The sequence below is a fragment of the Lasiosphaeria miniovina genome (genome assembly GCF_030549165.1).
Source record: "Lasiosphaeria miniovina strain SMH2392-1A chromosome Unknown B0T26scaffold_1, whole genome shotgun sequence".
Taxonomy (NCBI): Eukaryota; Fungi; Ascomycota; class Sordariomycetes; order Sordariales; family Lasiosphaeriaceae; genus Lasiosphaeria; species Lasiosphaeria miniovina.
The window spans coordinates 5,222,747-5,240,024 of NW_026848220.1; the positions used below are offsets into that span (position 1 = coordinate 5,222,747).

At 55.0% G+C, this 17,278-nt stretch overlaps 3 protein-coding genes across 3 annotated transcripts; 1 reads left to right on the top strand and 2 right to left on the bottom strand.

Annotated features, from left to right (window-relative positions):
- Window positions 1-5,261: 5,261 nt before the first annotated feature.
- B0T26DRAFT_737126 (uncharacterized protein) lies at window positions 5,262-6,740 on the bottom strand (the record flags this gene model as incomplete). Its single annotated transcript, XM_060443403.1, has 5 exons — window positions 5,262-5,706; window positions 5,796-5,965; window positions 6,049-6,116; window positions 6,192-6,422; window positions 6,506-6,740. The coding sequence occupies 5 exons, from the start codon at window positions 6,738-6,740 to the stop codon at window positions 5,262-5,264; spliced, it is 1,149 nt and encodes a 382-aa protein (XP_060303327.1).
- Window positions 6,741-9,706: 2,966 nt separating this feature from the next.
- Window positions 9,707-10,934, top strand: B0T26DRAFT_71062 (uncharacterized protein). The gene has a single exon (XM_060441989.1). It carries the CDS (start codon window positions 10,099-10,101, stop codon window positions 10,765-10,767), a length of 669 nt encoding a protein of 222 aa, XP_060303328.1. The 5' UTR covers window positions 9,707-10,098; the 3' UTR covers window positions 10,768-10,934.
- Window positions 10,935-11,522: 588 nt separating this feature from the next.
- B0T26DRAFT_737127 (uncharacterized protein) lies at window positions 11,523-14,575 on the bottom strand (the record flags this gene model as incomplete). Its single annotated transcript, XM_060443404.1, has 7 exons — window positions 11,523-11,626; window positions 11,713-11,868; window positions 11,930-11,972; window positions 12,068-12,943; window positions 13,026-13,678; window positions 13,738-14,290; window positions 14,573-14,575. The coding sequence occupies 7 exons, from the start codon at window positions 14,573-14,575 to the stop codon at window positions 11,523-11,525; spliced, it is 2,388 nt and encodes a 795-aa protein (XP_060303329.1).
- Window positions 14,576-17,278: the final 2,703 nt, after the last annotated feature.

The following is a 17,278-nucleotide window of genomic DNA, read 5'->3' on the forward strand; positions in this document are numbered from 1 at the left end:
AGTGTTACTACCTAATTCAAGTACTCGAAAGACCAAAAACTAGAGGCCTAGGTGACGACGTGGGAAAGCCACCCACGTAAATGCAATCAGGGGTCACACCCAGACCGACAGTTAGATCCCTCCCGTACCCAGGTAGGCAAGGCAGGTTGGGTGGTAAACGGGTGCCTATGCTCTGATGTTATCTTTGTACCTCCTGCTAGCTATTCCTTTTTCCCTTACTTGAACCGACCGGGCCAAGCCCCCAGAATGACTCTCAAGTGGCCAGCTGATGTCTTGCCTTGCCTTCTCATGGGACATCAGGTTAACACTCCACTCACTCTATTTCCTTCTTTCTAATACAATCCAAGTAGTCCCGAGCGCTCCTCGTTACGAAGGAAAAGGAAAAGGAAAACCGCTGAAAGGGGTATCTCCAATCTACCCACTCGACGAGACGTGATGATGCAACAAAGCCCGGAGTCAAGGGTCTACCAGGAGGCACTAAACTTCGTTGTTATCAAGTAGCAATTAAAGCAGAGACGGACTCCTTTCGGTTTCTCCAGACTTTTTATGAGTTCCCTGGACAGAAGAATGAAGGGAGGGGGGTAATGAAGCAAAATGAAACACGGAGTAGTATTCAGTGTCTATGCGGTGATGGGTATCAGAAATATATGTCACTTTGGTGATAGATCTAACTGTGGAAGTCCCTCCTTGAGCAGAGCCTCCCTGAGCGGACGAAATGTTACAAAACACGGAGTGAATACAAGGAAATAATATGACTGGAATCAGATACACATCGCCGCACAATCCACGGCAAGCTGTCCTAAGCCCTCGCCATTCTTACAGACAATAGCTTCTGCGTGTCCCATCAAGCAACGATCCATACCTACTTTAGGTAGTTATGTTGTGACAAAACTAGCATTGGTGCCAGCTACACATTGCCTTCACACGGTCCGGAGAATCTTGATAATCCAGAGCAAGGGCGTTGATGGCCGCACTCTCACGAAATAGACTTAGACAAACAGCAACCGGGATATTAATAAATAAACGCATCATATGGCTTCGGCTACCAACATTCCATGATAGGACGTAATAGCTGGCCCTGTTCGCTCTCGCCAGCTGTCTCTTCTCCTCTCCGGGCTGTCTCTAAGCGCCCGCGCCTGCGCCCATAAAAGACATATATATTCTCTGCCTGAGCTTAAGGTTGTCAAGGGCATCTCAAAAGCCAAAATCTACTTGTGAAAGCAACAATGGCAAGTCATTTACTACCACCTTTGACCTGCAACATTGCCTACCTTGTTACCTACATATCTAGTATATCACGCCTAGACCTCGAAATAAGCATCTGCGGACGGGAAGGAGGAAATCGTTGGACCTGAACTCTTGGCAATGCAGACTTAGTTGCCTTAGTGGCTTGGATCGTACCCGAGTGAATACTGGTAAACTGGGGGCGAGGGCAAAAAAAGGGGGGGGATGGGGGAAAAAAAAGCAGATTGTCATTTTTTTCGCGATTATGACAGACTCATAACGGACGAATGACGGGCTTTTGACGAAACCACACAAAATCATCCTCTATCTCCGCCATATCACCTGCTCGACCCTGGAGCCACCGAGCCTAGAACACGCCATTTCGTGTTTATTGCTGGCTGCGAGATAATCTCGCAGCGCAGCAAGACTCGGCGTGTCGAATCTAGTGGCGATGGCGCGAGATGGTAGGAGACTCGACGAATTACAACAAGGAGAGAAGCAGCGCTGAGAATTCGCCGCGACGACAACATAGAAAAGTGGGTGTTGAGCGGAAAAACCCATCCACTACAAAAAACCCGAATTGGAGCTCCGGAATCAGGTTGGGACTCACCGGTGGAGGGTACTGTCGCAACCGATGCAAGGCCCGTCACAGACAAAGGGGTGTGCTGTCCATATCGGCCAGCCGGACGGCGCACGTCCGGAGTCGCCAATGGCTGGTCTCTCTCCCTATCGCAGGAAAAAGGAAAAGTGATACAGGGGTACAGGCAGAGAAGACAGAATTCAGCTGAAAGTCTTCGGCCACAAAACCCATGGGGATCGAGTCTCGCGCTGGCATCGAGGCCGGTGAGACAGATACGAATGCTCATCACCTGCGGTCGGCCAAGCCACGGTTGCAGACCGACAAGAACCCGAAGGCCGATACCCCATCAACGCAAGCAAGACGACGAGCACATCACCAGCCTCAACGCCGCCGCCGCCGCAGCGTGCGGTGAAACACGAGCCGGAAACAATTCCTAGTGGCCCAGGGTTTTATTGTCCAGTTCGGGCAACCCGCCTGGCAGCCAAAACAACCTCAAGTAACAGGAATGATAATGCGTCGACATAAGAGGTTGTCAAAACTAACCTTTGCCAGTTACACGACAGGCGGGCGTTCGAGCGAGGGTGTCAACACGAGCCCGGGGCGACGTCGCAAGGCCCGCATCGAATCAACGACTCTGCCGGATCTGGAAGAGCTTGTGGAGTACCGATCAACGCGGAGTCTCCGATTTTTGCGCCCTGGTTGGTGCGAGGGCTGAGGAGAGGTTGGCATGACGGCGGTTTCTGGACGGGAGAGCGGGAAAAAAGAAAAAACCAAAATATGAGAAGTGACAGAGAATGAGGGGCAAGAACCTGGAAGAGCCCGAATAGACCCCGAATGTGACAAGGTTCATAGTGACAAGGCAGATGTCGACGACCACTACATGCTCGTACATAATGCATATGTATGCGCTTCAGGGACAAAGCGGTGTGACGTTGGCGTGAAGCGAGCAGCTCGAAGCGGCCAGGGGCATGGTTCGGAAATCGAGTGTTTTTTTGTGTATTTCCAGGGCGGAAGCGAATCGGATTGCCAAACTTTGCCCGCTTCCTTCCAGTGGCCAAAAACAGCGCAGCGCACAAACCCCAGCATCTCGTTCACACCGCTCGGGCCGAGCCCAACAAATCGGTTGGCTGAAAAAAGAGTGATGCCGTTCCACACCCGCGGGACGGCGGGGGCTGGACGGGAAGGGTAACCTGGAATACCCAGTGAACGTATGTGTATGTATGTGCCTGTACTACCTACGGATACAAGGAGCACTTAAAATGGAAGATTCGCAGCTTGACCTGGGCCTAGGGTTGGAATCATGGGACATCGCTGGGCTGACAAGTCAATGGACAAGAGACGAGAAATAGCCCAAATGAGGAAAGTAGAGGAGACGGGACACTAAAAAAAAAGATTAGAAAAGAAAAAGAGGGGAGATCCCCCGGCACACATTAAGCATGCGACTCTGGTACCGCACAACCCTAGTGATTCATGGTGTTTACTTAAAAGCCGGGAGGGAGGGAGGGAAGGGGCGTAGTCTAAAATTCCCATACTTGACCTTGATCTACCCTGTCACGTCATGAGTGTCGACGGACCACCCCAGGGCTGACACTTTATTTCAACGACTGACACCGCCTATCTCCCGACAAAAAAATCCCCACATCACGACTCGGGACTGAGGTTCAGCGGCGGCAAACTGGGAAATAAAAGAAATACAGAAAGAAGGAAAAAAGAAGAAGAAAAAGGGAAGAGGCCCCGAAGTCGCTCCCATTGGAAAACTCCGGACGAGATAGGGAGTCCGCTTATGTTCTCTCCCGCAGGGCAGACATGCAGCTAAGAGAGCGGCTTCGATCTCGGGCACCGCTCTAGACTAACTCCGGGTCGGCGACACAAGACTTGGCGGTGATCTTGGCAACATGCACTGCCGGTGATCCTGGTCCGGCCATCCATTGGCCGATCCCTGGGTTGCTGAGCGAGTAGCGCGGAGCACCGTAGCAGCGAGCCTCGATAGTTCCTAGCTTTGGAGGCCGCGGAGCCACATGGCCCTTCCCTGATGCGTTCGAGTTTGCATTAACCCATCTCTAGGACGCACCCGAGAACGAGACAGCTGTCGGCCTTGGCCGGCATGTTAACGCACGACCCCACAGGCTAGTGATACTACTCATGCGCTCTGAGCTGAAGTAGGGAAAATCTTCCGTCCCAGACCGCGATCAACCTCAGCCTGCCTTACCTCTTCAGGTTGTACTTGCAGCCAGGCCTGGGTTGGCAGACCCCAAAGGCGTCGAGCCCGATATCTGACTAATATGAACACATCGTTAGCGTCTGCGTCACAGAGACGTCAGAGGAGAATCCAGCCTTTGTGAATGGCCACTTTTAGGCGAGAGGATGCAGCTCTAAAATACATGGTGGAGAAAGACTCAGCGTCCGGAAGTCGTCCGGGCTTGGAAGGGGATGAGGCCATATTAGTTGCATCCGACACGGCAATTAGCCGGACCTGGCGGCTCACTTGCATCCTCGGATGCCCTACCTTGGCGGCGCGGCCGCTGACGCTTCTCTGGATAGACTCCCGGCAAGTCCCCCGGCTGCTCCATCACTGCCCTATCTCTCGGAAGGATCTGCCAAAAAGGGCGAAGGCCTCGCCATATCACTTGTCTTGCGGGCCCGGATCCGTTGACTTGGCTCTCTGCGGCAGATGGATCGGAAAAGAGGAGTGATGCCGGATGATGCTGTGAGACGCGATCAGTCTCGGCCTCTACATAGGTGCGCTCCTTTATGCGGATTCGAGCACCTTGCAGACGCACCGAAGGGATACACAAGCCCCGGGCTCCAATGCCATGGACCGCTTGTCTCTGGTTCCGCCGTCCGAGCACGAACTGCAAACTAAGCTGGCGACCATCTAATGTAGCATAGCGCCGCCTGGCGATCCTGAGAATGACGAGTAATTTGAGTGAATACGCACTGAACTGGCATTGACGGGCTTCACACGAACCCAGGCTTCTCGCAGTCAAACAAATCACAGCACAGCACAGTGGTACGCGGAACATATGCGTGACGCCGCCAGCGGGCATGTATTTATTGGTCCACAGTCCCTGCATGAGGGCACGCAGGATATCGACGAGCATCTTGCATCCCCCCTCTTCCATAGAAGACCTGTACTGTACCAAACTCATCAGTTAGGAAATTAGCCGGGCAACGCGGAAGGATAGTCATCCACCCCTCTCCTTGCATTTTCCCATCTCGTTTTCCTTTTTGATTTTGTGACTAGCCGTGCGGAGTTTTCCCCCTTTACTGCGCCCCTACCCTCCAATAATGTAGGAATGGATCAATGCTGACCGAGACGCCGCTTTTCCAAGGCCCCAGACCCATGCCATACCTAGCCAATAGCCTGAGAGAAAGTACCAAATCCAATTAATAAGAGAGTGACAGAAGAAAACGAGGCTTGTGCAGAGGAGCCGATGTTGACGCCTTGGCGTGCTACCTAGTTCGGCTGGCTGCGGAGTGGGAAGAAGAAAGCGGGCATGGGCTCAAGGTGCCAATGTTTGACGCCCTGTTTGTTGAACGCCTTATCCCACTCGTGAGATAGCTCTTTGGGGATGCGCCAGCCCAGCTGGGCGCTGCGGAGGCGCATGCGCACCAAGTGGCGTTTCTCGGCCGCGTCGCTGCCATTGACGAAGCCCTCACGTCGATGGAGGATGGCAAGATTGTTGATGAAGTGCATATCTCCTGCCTGCGTCTTTATCTCCATCTGGGTGGCTCGTGCCACAGCCTCAATGGCATCTAGAGCTTGCACCTGGCGGGGCGTAAGCGAGGGCAAGTGGCTTGGTCGGGGATGTGCTTCGTTGCCGAGCAAAGCGGCACGGCCAAAGTTCATGATCAACTTCGAGTCTTGGTAGAAGATGACCGGCCGGCATTGAAACCGTGGCCTGCGATGTGAGGCAATAAGTTAGTACTCGGGTTTTGTCTACATCAGGGGGTGTCTTCTCCTCCTGTTGCCGATCTGGGAATAACTCACAAGGCAAACGGCCAGTCTGAACGGGCCAAAGTTCGAATGACATCAGGACGAGTAGCTGCCAAAACGTTGTAGATCGTATAGGCAGAAGCAATTATGCACTTGCCACCGGCAGCAGCAGCGCCCCGCGTCAACCAGCTAACGACATCGCCCGCCTCTTCGCTGTGGAAAGTCTGCCAAATAGGGACAGTGGTTAACCCTTCCGTGCCTTATGGTATAGACAACAAGAACGGGCCAAGACAAGCGGCAAACTCACGATGGACTTGGTCGAGTGGCGGTGATGCTCGGCAGCATCCTTGGTGCTGTTGTCGGCAACGATGTGAACTTTGATGCATCTTTAGTTAGTTGGTGTTGGCAGTCATCAAAAATCATGGCGGGCCCCCCCTATCACAAACTAACCAAGCATATTTCCACGCTTGTCTTGGCGACCGCGTTGTTCTGCAATGTATGACTGGATGCCCAAATAGACCAGCATGAGGTCTTCGACGGAGTAGGCAGTCGTATCAATGCCACGAACGGCGCAAAAGCCCTTGCCGTAGTGAACATCCCAACTGAGAGCCGAGAGCTTCGGCCCTAGAGTGGGAAGCGGAAAACATGTCGGATCGACAAGATCTCCGTCTTGATCAAGTGCTGGGCTCAAGTCAGCTGGAAAAATAGACAAAATTGGACAACAAGATATGTGCGCGTAAATAAAATGGAGGGTGCTCTCTTACATTTATAAAATCTGACGGCCTCGTTGATTTCGGCCACGTCGTTGGGGACAAGAACAAGAGCCCAGTCCGAGGCCGTCGGAAAGTCGGACCCAGTCCACGCAAACTTGGCGTTCAGCTTGGCTGGAAAGCCGGCCGGAAGAGCCGGGACGTCAGCGTTGGATTTGGCTGCGCTGGGACCGCCAGCGATTGGGGCAATAGCCGCAGCCAGAACGGGTCCAGCGCCAACAGCAGACATGGCGGCGGGCGAATTGCAGCTGGAGATATATGACTACCTGATCGGCTCCGGGTCAACGCCTTCCCTGTTAGACACTACCACAACAACACCGCCACGTCCGCCCCCTTAGACCCGATCTGACGCGCATTGGCATTGCATGCGCGACGACCGGAGCGATGCTATGATATGCTGCCGCCAACAGGATACTGGGTGCTTACCTCGAGAGAAGATCAACAGAGGTTACAGAACCTCAGCACGTGCCACCCTTATAGAGGATGTGCAGCGACTACCTGGCCTAGGAAGACGGGTCGATAACCGAGGGAAGGCAAGGTACGCGGGCAGACTTGTTGGACATCCAGGTTTTCCGGCGGGGAGCGGGAAACCTAGGGCAGGTTAGGCAGCGCGGAGAGCTCCAGCACGGCGAGTCTCGACGGTGCCTTTAGGGGACAGGGGTCGAAAGGAGTCCGGGTGTCAACCTGAGGTGGGTTCCAGGTAGGTTGGCAATGGGAAAAGGCTGGATATGGGGGTTGTGGACTGTGACCTTGGCTGTGATTGGGATCTGACTGGGAACGAAGAACGGGTCTCATGGTTTTGGGCAGAACCGAGTTCCGTGGCCGGGCTTGATATAAGAAAGAGAAGATGCTCGTCGGCCGGGCAAATTATCCCTCCCGTCTCCTGGCAAGAGACAGACGGACTGTTGAACAAGACAAGGCACAGCTCGAGAGCACGAAGGGCAAAGAGAGAGAGACATACAGAACAAACATCGGACAGGAGGAACAAGAATCCAAGACCTGGGCACTGCCAGCCCCCGACCTCCAGCTGCCTCTGTGTAGCCCAGGAAAGAGGAAAGATGCAGCCGGGCAACCTAGCTGGCAAGGGCAGGCGCATTCAGCATGGAAGCTCAGGACCACAACGAGAATATCGATGTTTTGCAAAGGCGCCACAGCAGGACCGGGAGGGACACCGACAGTACAGTACCTTTACGATCGGAAGCCAAACAGAGAGAACATTCCACTTGCGGCTTCGTATGGAGGTCCCAAGCCGGCATGAAGGTAGGAAGTCCCGTCAGGCGGGCACCCTCGAGGTGGTCTGAGGGAGATAGGACAAGAAGGGCGGGTAAAGTAAGGTAAGGCAGGCGCAAGGTGAGCTAAAGCAAGCTGGGAAGAATGGACATAGATACCTACACTAGCCGTCCTCGTTCTTTGTGCAACGCGGCTTCCCAACTACTAGGAGCAGCTAGCCATGATCGGGCCTTGGAGGCGTTCTGGGGATTCCATCCCCGGTGTGGGCAGAAGCAGCACCCATAGGGCGAACTTGGAGCGGGCATGCATGGCTTGACACCCTGGCCACCTCAGGTGGTAGAAGCCGCTCGCAAACAAATAGATGTAGAGTGTGCGGGCGGGTGCGAATAGGTATTTTTCTTTTTGGGAAACCACCCGGCTCTCGCCGAGAAAAGTCACCACAGGCCCAGGGCTGTGCAGCACCTGGGCTCAGAGACTCGACATCCACGAACGCAGCCGCTGCCAGAGACGCGCAGTTGCTGAGTCCCCAGAAACAAACGCGCAGGGTGACGGGGAGCTAAGGTATGGACTGGCTCAGACTCTTTGAAGACAGGCAGGTGAGGTTGAGGTGGCTTCATGCACACGTCCACCTCGAGGCACAGTAGGCCAGGTACCTGACCCACCTCTATAAGTAGGTAGATAATATACTTTGGGTTGAGTGCCAAACCAGCCTTACCGTCAAGTCTTGCCGGGCTTGGCTCGTGGAGGACACAAGGCAGGGGCGGTACTTAGTACTAAGACCCATGGTAGTACTTGCCTTGGCAGGGTACTTGCCCCAGCAGCCCGCTTCGCTGACATGTCTAACCAATTGACTCTACCAACCTGAAAGGCTGGAAGGTGTAAGTCTTGGGCGAAACCGTCGTGGACACCTAGATCTTGGCAGATTCGAGACATCCAGCGTGAAGCATATAATACGCCGTGTAGAAGACATACTTAGCCCTCTCGGGATCGTTTCGCAGCAAGGGCCCGCTAGCCAAGGGGACCTCCCTAAGATGGAAAAAAGTGCAGCGGTAGCGGGAACGGCAGGAGCAGCACCGGCAGCGGCGGTAGTGGAGACGAAAGGGAGGAAATGCCTTTAAGCAGAGCCAAGGTTCCAGGCCCAGGTGGTACTAGCCCGGAGCAGTGGAGGAGGAGGAGGAGGAGGAGGAGGAGGAGGAGTTCTGGAGTCCCTAGGGTATCGGGTGATACCTAACCCAAGGTCTCGAATTAAAAGTGGAGCCGAATCCACGCTCCCCCTGCGAGCGAGATCGAACCCGCCGCTGTACGCGATGGGATGTGACATGGGAGCACACAGCAGGTGCGGGAGGAACGCGCTTAAATTGCACACAGACGCCCTTTTTTGCGCCGGGTGGTTAGAAGGGCTGGCATAGTTCCATGGTAGATGGTACCAAGGCAAGTACGGTAGTCGAGAAGTAGGCAAAGTCGGAAAGGAGTCCAGGAAGCTGACAGGGGAGGCAAGGGAGCCAGGGGGCCGGCTGATGGAGGCAGGAGTGATCTGGACACAGATATTGAGCCGGTCAACAAACCATGGCATTCCGATGGGAAAAGTCGTGGAACAAGACAACCTGGAGCCCAACAAGTTTTTTCTGGCAACAGCAACAGCAACGGCAGCCGAAGCCGGAACTCGACTCGAGGCGGAGAACGAGAACGGACAAGGAGGGCGTCGCTGTAGTCACTCTGGTTGACAAATTCCGTACTGTACTTCGGACACATGCCTTGGCTACCGAGGTAAGATAGTTGAGCCTGGGGCGAGAACTCACCGCGAGACAGGAATCTCGAAATAGCTCGAGATTTGTGAATCGGGAAGAGAATATCTGCCACCCGGCTGCAGTGTGGGTTCAGAACTGACTGTCAAAGGTCGAGGAGTGGCTACTCTGTTCATGGAGTCAGCAAGTCACTTTGGCTAGATGGTCCTGGAAGGTACCGGATGGGATTCTGGAGGTTGAAAGACAGCTTGGCGAAGGGGTGGTTCTAAGAGCAATATGGAGTGGTACACTGAAGAGAAAGAGATGCCTTGGGTATGGGGTGTGATGGTGATTTGGAGGGGAAAACCGGATGGATGACCAAGACGGGGATGCGGAAAACTCAGTCACACCAGAAGATGGCAATCTTTTTTTGTGGCTTTCTAGCTGCTTGACCGGTCAACGAGAACGGGGGTGTATGGCGTCGATGGGGTTGCTTTGCTCGCGCAGCGTGGCGGCGACGGCTCTCGGATATTGCGCAAAGCGCTGGTGTGAAGTCGGGGCATACATACGGAAAGCATACGACGGGAGCTACTTGATTTGCTGGCCGTCCTGGCCTGGCCCCCGACAGCGGGCATGCCGATTTCGGGGGAAGAATGGCAATCAGAAAGGTTGAGCGACCTGGAGATCGGGATGCCTAGGTATGTGGATGGAATCACTCCGGCATGTATACATGTTCGTCTCACCGTTCTAATATCCCTATCACACATCACACTTGCGCACCCACGCTCATGCCGCACACAAACACACAAACACACACACACACACACTCAGACGCATGCAAGCACGCACAATTTTCTCTCTTTCTCGCACGCACGCACACACACACACTCTCTCTCCCCCTGTCTCTCCTTCTCTTTCTCTCTCGTTCATACCTCCAGCTCGTGCGAAGGCCAGACCGACCCCAATGCACGCTGGCCTAATCTTCCCGATTGTCACACTCCTTTCCCCTCGTTGCCGACAAGGGCCCAACCGAACTCACTACTACCCGCTTCTCAAGACTCCAAGAGCCGGCAAGGTGCCTGGAGCAGGCCGTGCCGGGCGGGCCATCTGCCGCCGTGGAAGCCCAACACCTCGCTACCACCTATCCACCTTACCTCCCCGGTGTCACGGCCATCGCTGGTACCCACCAGCGGTTCAGCACCCATGGGCAGAAATCGTGAGCCGCATCGGAAAGGCGCGCTGGGGACACTCATCGTGCCATGTCGCCTCGAGGTTGGGCCGTCTTGTCTTGGCTCCAGCTGACCGTAGTGGGGTAATGGAAACCCGCGAGCTGCAGTGCAATCCATTTACATCCCCGGACTTTCCCGTGTTTGGCTAGCAGTGGCACTTCACCGTGCAGCTCACATGTGTGGGACGTGCTTCTCGATGAAGCCGGTGTTGCAGCGAAAGCAGACCGACTGAGCCGGGGTTTTGACTCTGCAAATATCATATCGACCTTTGATTGGGGGGTTGTCTGCGTCGAAAGCCGGCTAACCAGCCTGGAAAGGCACATGAGCGGCACGGCATGGCTTGACGACTATCCAGTATCTATTTCCTCGCAAACAAAATGCAGCTCCACTGGCCAGAAGCCCATCTATGCCAGCCAGCCAGCCAGCCAGCCAGCGTAGGCCTCGGAGAAACACTGCGACCAGGACAGGCTCAGGCTTGCGGCTGGTTGGCTGGCAGACTGGAAGGCAAGATATAGTGCTACTAGTAAGAAGCAGTTCGCCAGCCCCGACTTGCAGGCGTCCCATCTCCCTCATACGACTGGGCTTGCTGAGATGTTTGTGGTGCTCGAGGAAGGAACCCCAGGGCTCAGAGACTAGGCACCCAATCCAGAAAGACGCAGCATGGCACGCTGTCCGCCTGTCGATGTGTCTCTAGCCAACAGAGTCCGCTCGTTCAAGCGTCCTCCTCAAAAAAGCATTCTCTTTTGGCACACCTGCATCAAACAACATGCATTGACCTAAGACAGGAAACGCAGAAACCCAATCATTCCTGCCCAATCGAAGCCCAGACTAGGTCATTGTTCGAGGCTGCCAGTTTGGCTCAAAGAGCTGGCTCACGTAGAAGTACTCATTCTCATACTCGTCCCTACGCCACGAGTCTTCCCACTGCTGTTCTGTTCACAGGGGTGCACATGCATTAGCGCCGCCCCAGTGTCTTGGTCTGCATGGTCAGGAATCGGGTGGGCCAGGGCCTGCTCACTTTGGTTAGATGCCAGCCGCCTTGTCTCTCCGACAAATCTGATGGCGTTCTCGTCAAGCTCCGCCAAGCTATGGAGATCTTGATCCTTGCAGTCGTCCGAGAATGGATAGATGCCCTTGTTGCAGTAGTGGAAGTAAGCGAGAAGTGTGTTCGCCCCTGCTCTGCCAGTCAGTGAGGGCGAAGGAATTAAGGAGCCCAACTAGTTCGTAATTCTCACCTAGATTATACTCCTTGACATTCTGCTCTCGTGCAAACCGTCTCTGTGGTAATAAGCAACCGTTAGCCGACATTGTCCTAATCTTGATCCCCACAAAGAACAGCCTTTTGCCATTTTGCGGACTAGGAAGCGACTTACCCCCATCCCATGCTTTTTAGCATAGTCCGCGTCGTGTTTCGTGATGAGGGCAATGTTGTGTAACAAGATAAACGTTACTAGGTATGTTGTAAGCCACGTCTTTTGCTTCTTGTCTTGCGTCATCTTCTGCAGTTCTTCGAGCGTTCTTCGGCGAAGTTGAGGCTGAATTTGGTGTATCAGAACCGAATCGATTTGCGCGCCCATCACCGGCGGAAGGGGAATCTTATGATATAACGGATTGTCTTGATCATCAATTAGGTCCTGAGGCATGCCCAGTGTCTCTTTGCCGACGATTTCGAAGGACTTGGTGGTCAACCTAACGGACATCCAGAGGTCGAGCGTGCTCATGAGCAGCTTTCGCTCCGTGTCGCTCGTCGAGGCGTTCCTCATCGTTCCAATGGCGAGGAAATACGTGCGCCAGAGCAGCTCCTGCTGGGCGTCCAACACCTGCCTGCAGCATTGGATCAACCCTCGTTTGATGTATTGATCAAAGGCAGATTTGGCAGCATCCATATCGACAATAGCAAAAGCCGGAACCTGCACCTTCTTCTTGACGCCACCCGACACCCAGGACCTGTCCAACTTGTCGCCCTCTTGGGGTCGAAACTGTCGAACTTGAAGCGCGACCGATTCACCGGTGTATCCTTCGGTTACGTATATCGTTCTCGACTCTGGAGCTGCCCAGTTCTCGATGTCGTCGACCACGCTGTCTTTCCAGCGGTTGGTCCATTCAAGGCCCTTGACCTGACCGGGCTTAAAGAGCTTCACGTCCGTGATCTTCCAACGGAGACAGTTCAGTCGGTACACCTTACTGTTGACGGCGATTTTCTTGCATGACACACATGGGCCTCGCTCATCCTCGGGATCAAGGTTACACTAAGCAAAACTGTCAGTAACGTCCCAGCCTCCCGAGCAACACCGTCAGGCTCGTCAGGCGCAGGGAGTGTGAATTTCTCACCCGAATGCGCTGCATCCGACACCTGATACAGCTTCCCATTTTCCTTGTGAGTGCCGTTTTGTCTCGCTTGTCACGGTCCGTGAACGGTCCTCGTCTGGCTGGGAGCGTTCTCTGGTGTGGGAAGAGATCGAATGTGGCCGACCTTCCTTGAAGCTCTAACCCATCCGGGTCGCCTTTGACTTCATAGCTTTGAGATGAGTGGTAGCGAGGAGGAAGACCCACGAAGCTGGTGTACCTGCTAAATGGTGGGGAATCAAGCTCGGCGTTGTATGGACCTGGCACGGAATTTGATGGTCTAACAGAAGGGCTCATGAGGTGAGACTGGATGGGAACTCTAAGATCTGTGCCATTGCGTGGCGTGTCCACGTTGCTATCATATTTGACAGTCACAGGCGGGACCGGGTAGACCATCTCTTCTCTACTCATCTGAGGCTGCGTGCCCATGACCCGGTTAGGCTGCATCGGCGGGTAACCACCCGCCAGGGCGAACAATGCGGGCTCGTCGCAGGCGAATATTCCCGTCTGGTCCGAAGCTATCGGCGAAGAGTTAAACGAGGCTTGGCCATGAGACTGGATTGGCAACATGCCGCCGTCAAAAGCTGGCCTGGCGGCGTCGTAATCGTACGACGCAGTCGTAGGCAGAGGTTGATATGCTAGCATGACCTGTCAGGTCTCGAATTCGGCACATGCGTACAGATTAGCCATAACTTACAAGTAGAGGGCTCGTAGGTAGAGCAAGGCGGGCACATTCCAAAGCTAGCAAAGCAGTCGGCAAGCCGCGTGCCTGTCCATCCCGAAGGAAAACCGTTGTCGGTCAAGGCGGCCGGCGGTCGCGGCGGGAGGACACTTCCATTGTGCCCTGGCCGGGAAGTAAGGGGAGACTTTTCCAGGCCATTGTGAGAAAGAGGTTCGTCGCCCGAGTACGGAGCTGACATATGAAGGCTCGTATTCAGGCGAGGTCTCTTGTGAATATGGTGTTGCCGAGTGCTGAGCTCTAGGAGGAAGGGAAGTGGCCAACCAAGGTTCAAGGCGGCTTGTTGGAAGATATAATGCTGAAGGTCTTGCTGATTCAGGCCCACAAGCGTGGAGATGGGTACGTCAATCCTCACATTGGCAGAGAGGGCGCGCTCCGGATTATATTGGTAGTTGCCCGGTAGGGATAGGGGATCAGAGCCAGCCGATGAGGGATGTGAGACGTCCTGGAGCACGGACTCCGCAGGGGAGTCCTCGTGGCAGTAAGCCCGACGTTTCTTGATATTATTATTCTAGACAAGCATCATCAATTCACCGCACGTTGGCGAACGGAAGGAGCAGCTGAGAAAATGGGGCGTTCGCAAAGTAATGCGACTAGACCGGTGAGGAAAGGCCATGTCAAGCATGGAGATCGGAGGGGGCTGATGTAGAAGATGTGTAAGTGACGAGGAGGGGGGGTGTGTGTGTGTGGTGGTACAAGCGTGCGAGACAGACAGGTGGGCGGCTGTAGGTCGACGACATAGCTCGAGTGGGCACCAGAGGGAAAAGAATGGGGAGATCGGTGCCTTTTCGACCATGTAGCCTGCCGCCAGCCGCCAGCCCGGAGGCAAAGACGGGGTTCTTACCATGATGGAGGAGGTTAACAAGCTAGGTAGCAAGTAGATAGGTTGGCCAAGTAGGCAAGGTATCGAGAGCGGATGGTGTAGACCGGGGATGTACTTGGCCGATAGGTACCGGGTATACAATAGACGGGCACAAGGAAGCGAAAAATGGTCCTTAGCGTAGCACAGAGATGACCAAGGGATAGGCCGCTCCAGACGCAAGGCGGTGGTGGTCCTCGGGGTGGGAAGAATGGGGGGTGTGCGGGGGCGAGACCATCTCACAAGAGCGCCATCGCCACGGGGACAACAGCCCGTAGTACGACGACGGATGGACAGCTGCAGCAGGGCTCGGGAGGACTTGGCGACTGGAAGCAGCAGCTGGTGCAGCTGCGGGCAGAGGAATCGGTAAACACCAGTTGATGAGTGGAGGGGTGAGAGAATGGAGAGACCGGGAGGGTGACGACCTGGGGTGACGGGCGTGACGACCTGGGGTAACGAGGCGGAGCCGACAGCCAGCCAAGAAGCAGGAAGCAGGCCGAGAGGAACAAATTAGGTACTATTCGGCTACCACCACCCCAGCTGTGGTTGCTCCCATGTGCTTCGGGGAGCTCTCTCTCTCTCTGCCTCGCAGACCAGACCTTGGGGGGGGGGGCAATCTCTCGGGTCGGGAACCCTCGATGAGCCGTATGTGGCTGCGGCGCTGAGGCGAGCGGGGAGGGGGGAGCCAAAAACAACCGACACGGAACGTGTGGCGTCGACTAGATCTGTCTTGGCTGGATGGGTGGGCGAGTCCCGGGCAACTCTAATGGGACCGAGACCAGAGACGAGACGAGACCAGGACCGGGACACAAGAGCTTGACCTGGGCTGGGCCCCTTCGGCTTTCAGGCGAGGAGCGATGGATGGGGCGACACAGACGACGGCAGAGACGACACGAACCTGAATGGCCTTGGCTCCAGGCCGTCCGTCCTGGCGCAGCAGCAGTGGAATGGACCCTGTAACCTCGAGCTAAGGTAAAGGAACCCGAGAGAGAAAGGCCCGGGCAGGTTTGGTGGCCCCGTCGGTGAGCGAGGGCGCCCGGGCGTTCGTTGGGTTGGGCGCAATTCTCCAGAACTGACCTGACCTGGCGGGAGGTGACTGGTCTGAGTCCACCTCAGGCACCTATAGGTCTTCTGCGGGCGGCGGGTGCTGCCCTGCGAGGTAAGCCGAATTGGGCGTCCAGTGTGATGTGATGTCTCACGGTCTAGGTCGACGGGGGGAGCTGGAATTGCCCAAGTCGGTCAGAGGCAGGTCCAGTGCTGGGCCGACAGTGGAGGCAGGCCGTCGTTCAAAGTCGGGCAGGTCGGTGGAGACCTCCACCTCAATTCACATGGAGAGTCGGGGGTGAGGGGACGCGAGGATGGATGCGATTCTCTCGTTTGCTGGCTGGCGTGCGAGGGAAGGAACAGGTCGGTGAGGAACTGAACTTGTAAGTGAAGAAAAGAGATTCACCGGTCGTGGGGAAGGCGCACTTGGCCCCCTCTCCTCCCCAAGCTAGGTAATTAGGGCAGGAAGCGACGTTTGAGCGGGACACGGCTGGGGCAACGTAGCGCAAAATGCGAAAAAGAAAAAAAAATGCAAAATGCAGAGCGCTTCCGGTCATCAGGAATACCCGACAACGGTAAGGTGGCTACCAAACAAGGTGCAATGGGCCCAGAATGAAGGCATGGACGGGCAAGCATGGAAGGGGCGCCAACCTGGGGGACCTCGAGGAACCCTGTCTCCCCGATCGTTTAACGGCTCCCATTTTCTAGCTTCCTGCGGATGCGTTGCACAGAAGTTCACAGACCCCGTCACCCGGTCCACATGTCATGGATATTGCTGTCGGCTCATTGCTCAATCGGCGTCTGCGACTGGTTCAACCGCCGACCCAAAGTCCCCTCCTCGACCATGTGTGGGTATATCAGGAGGAAGCTATAGGTTCCCGGCTCCTCTCTACCGTAGTAGTTTCTAGAAAAAGGAAACAAGAAGGGGGGGCGATGGAAGGAAAAAGAAAGAAGGCGCCAGTTTCTACTCATTACTTGGCAGCCTGACACGCACCTGCCAGGAACTAAAATTCTCAAAGTGGCCTGAGGCGCGATAAGCATCGAAAACATGCAGAACAGCCTAGATCCGAGAACTGGCCCCCTGGTCGCTGTATCAATCAATGGGTGGCCGTTGAACACTGAAGCTCCCTTAGATGCTTACCTAGACCGACCCAAGGCTGCCTCTAGACTAGGGGTGGCAGCTGCAAACTAGCACTTAGGTAGGTACCGTAGTGAGGCGTTTTCGGCTGCTGCCGATGGGATGGATACTTCGAGGTGAATGAGTGGATGGATCCATCCGTTGTCAGCGCTGACACGAATGCGGAGGCCGGGGAAGATGAGGGGTGTGTGTGGAGGGGGGACGGTGGAGGTTCTCTGGGGGAGTCGCGATGGAACTAAACCTAGCGGCCGTGGAAGGCGGCAAGGGCAGCCTCGCTCACCCCAAGGCCAGTATTTGCTGATTTTCGGGCGAACACCTTTCAGTTACATACATTCTTCATAATTCAGCACATAGACTGCAAAACGCACTTGTGCATCAACAATACGACAGAATGGCGGCTGGCAGAAGCCACGCCACCAGAACTTCAGAAGCGGCTGTGAAAAGTCTCCACCATCTAC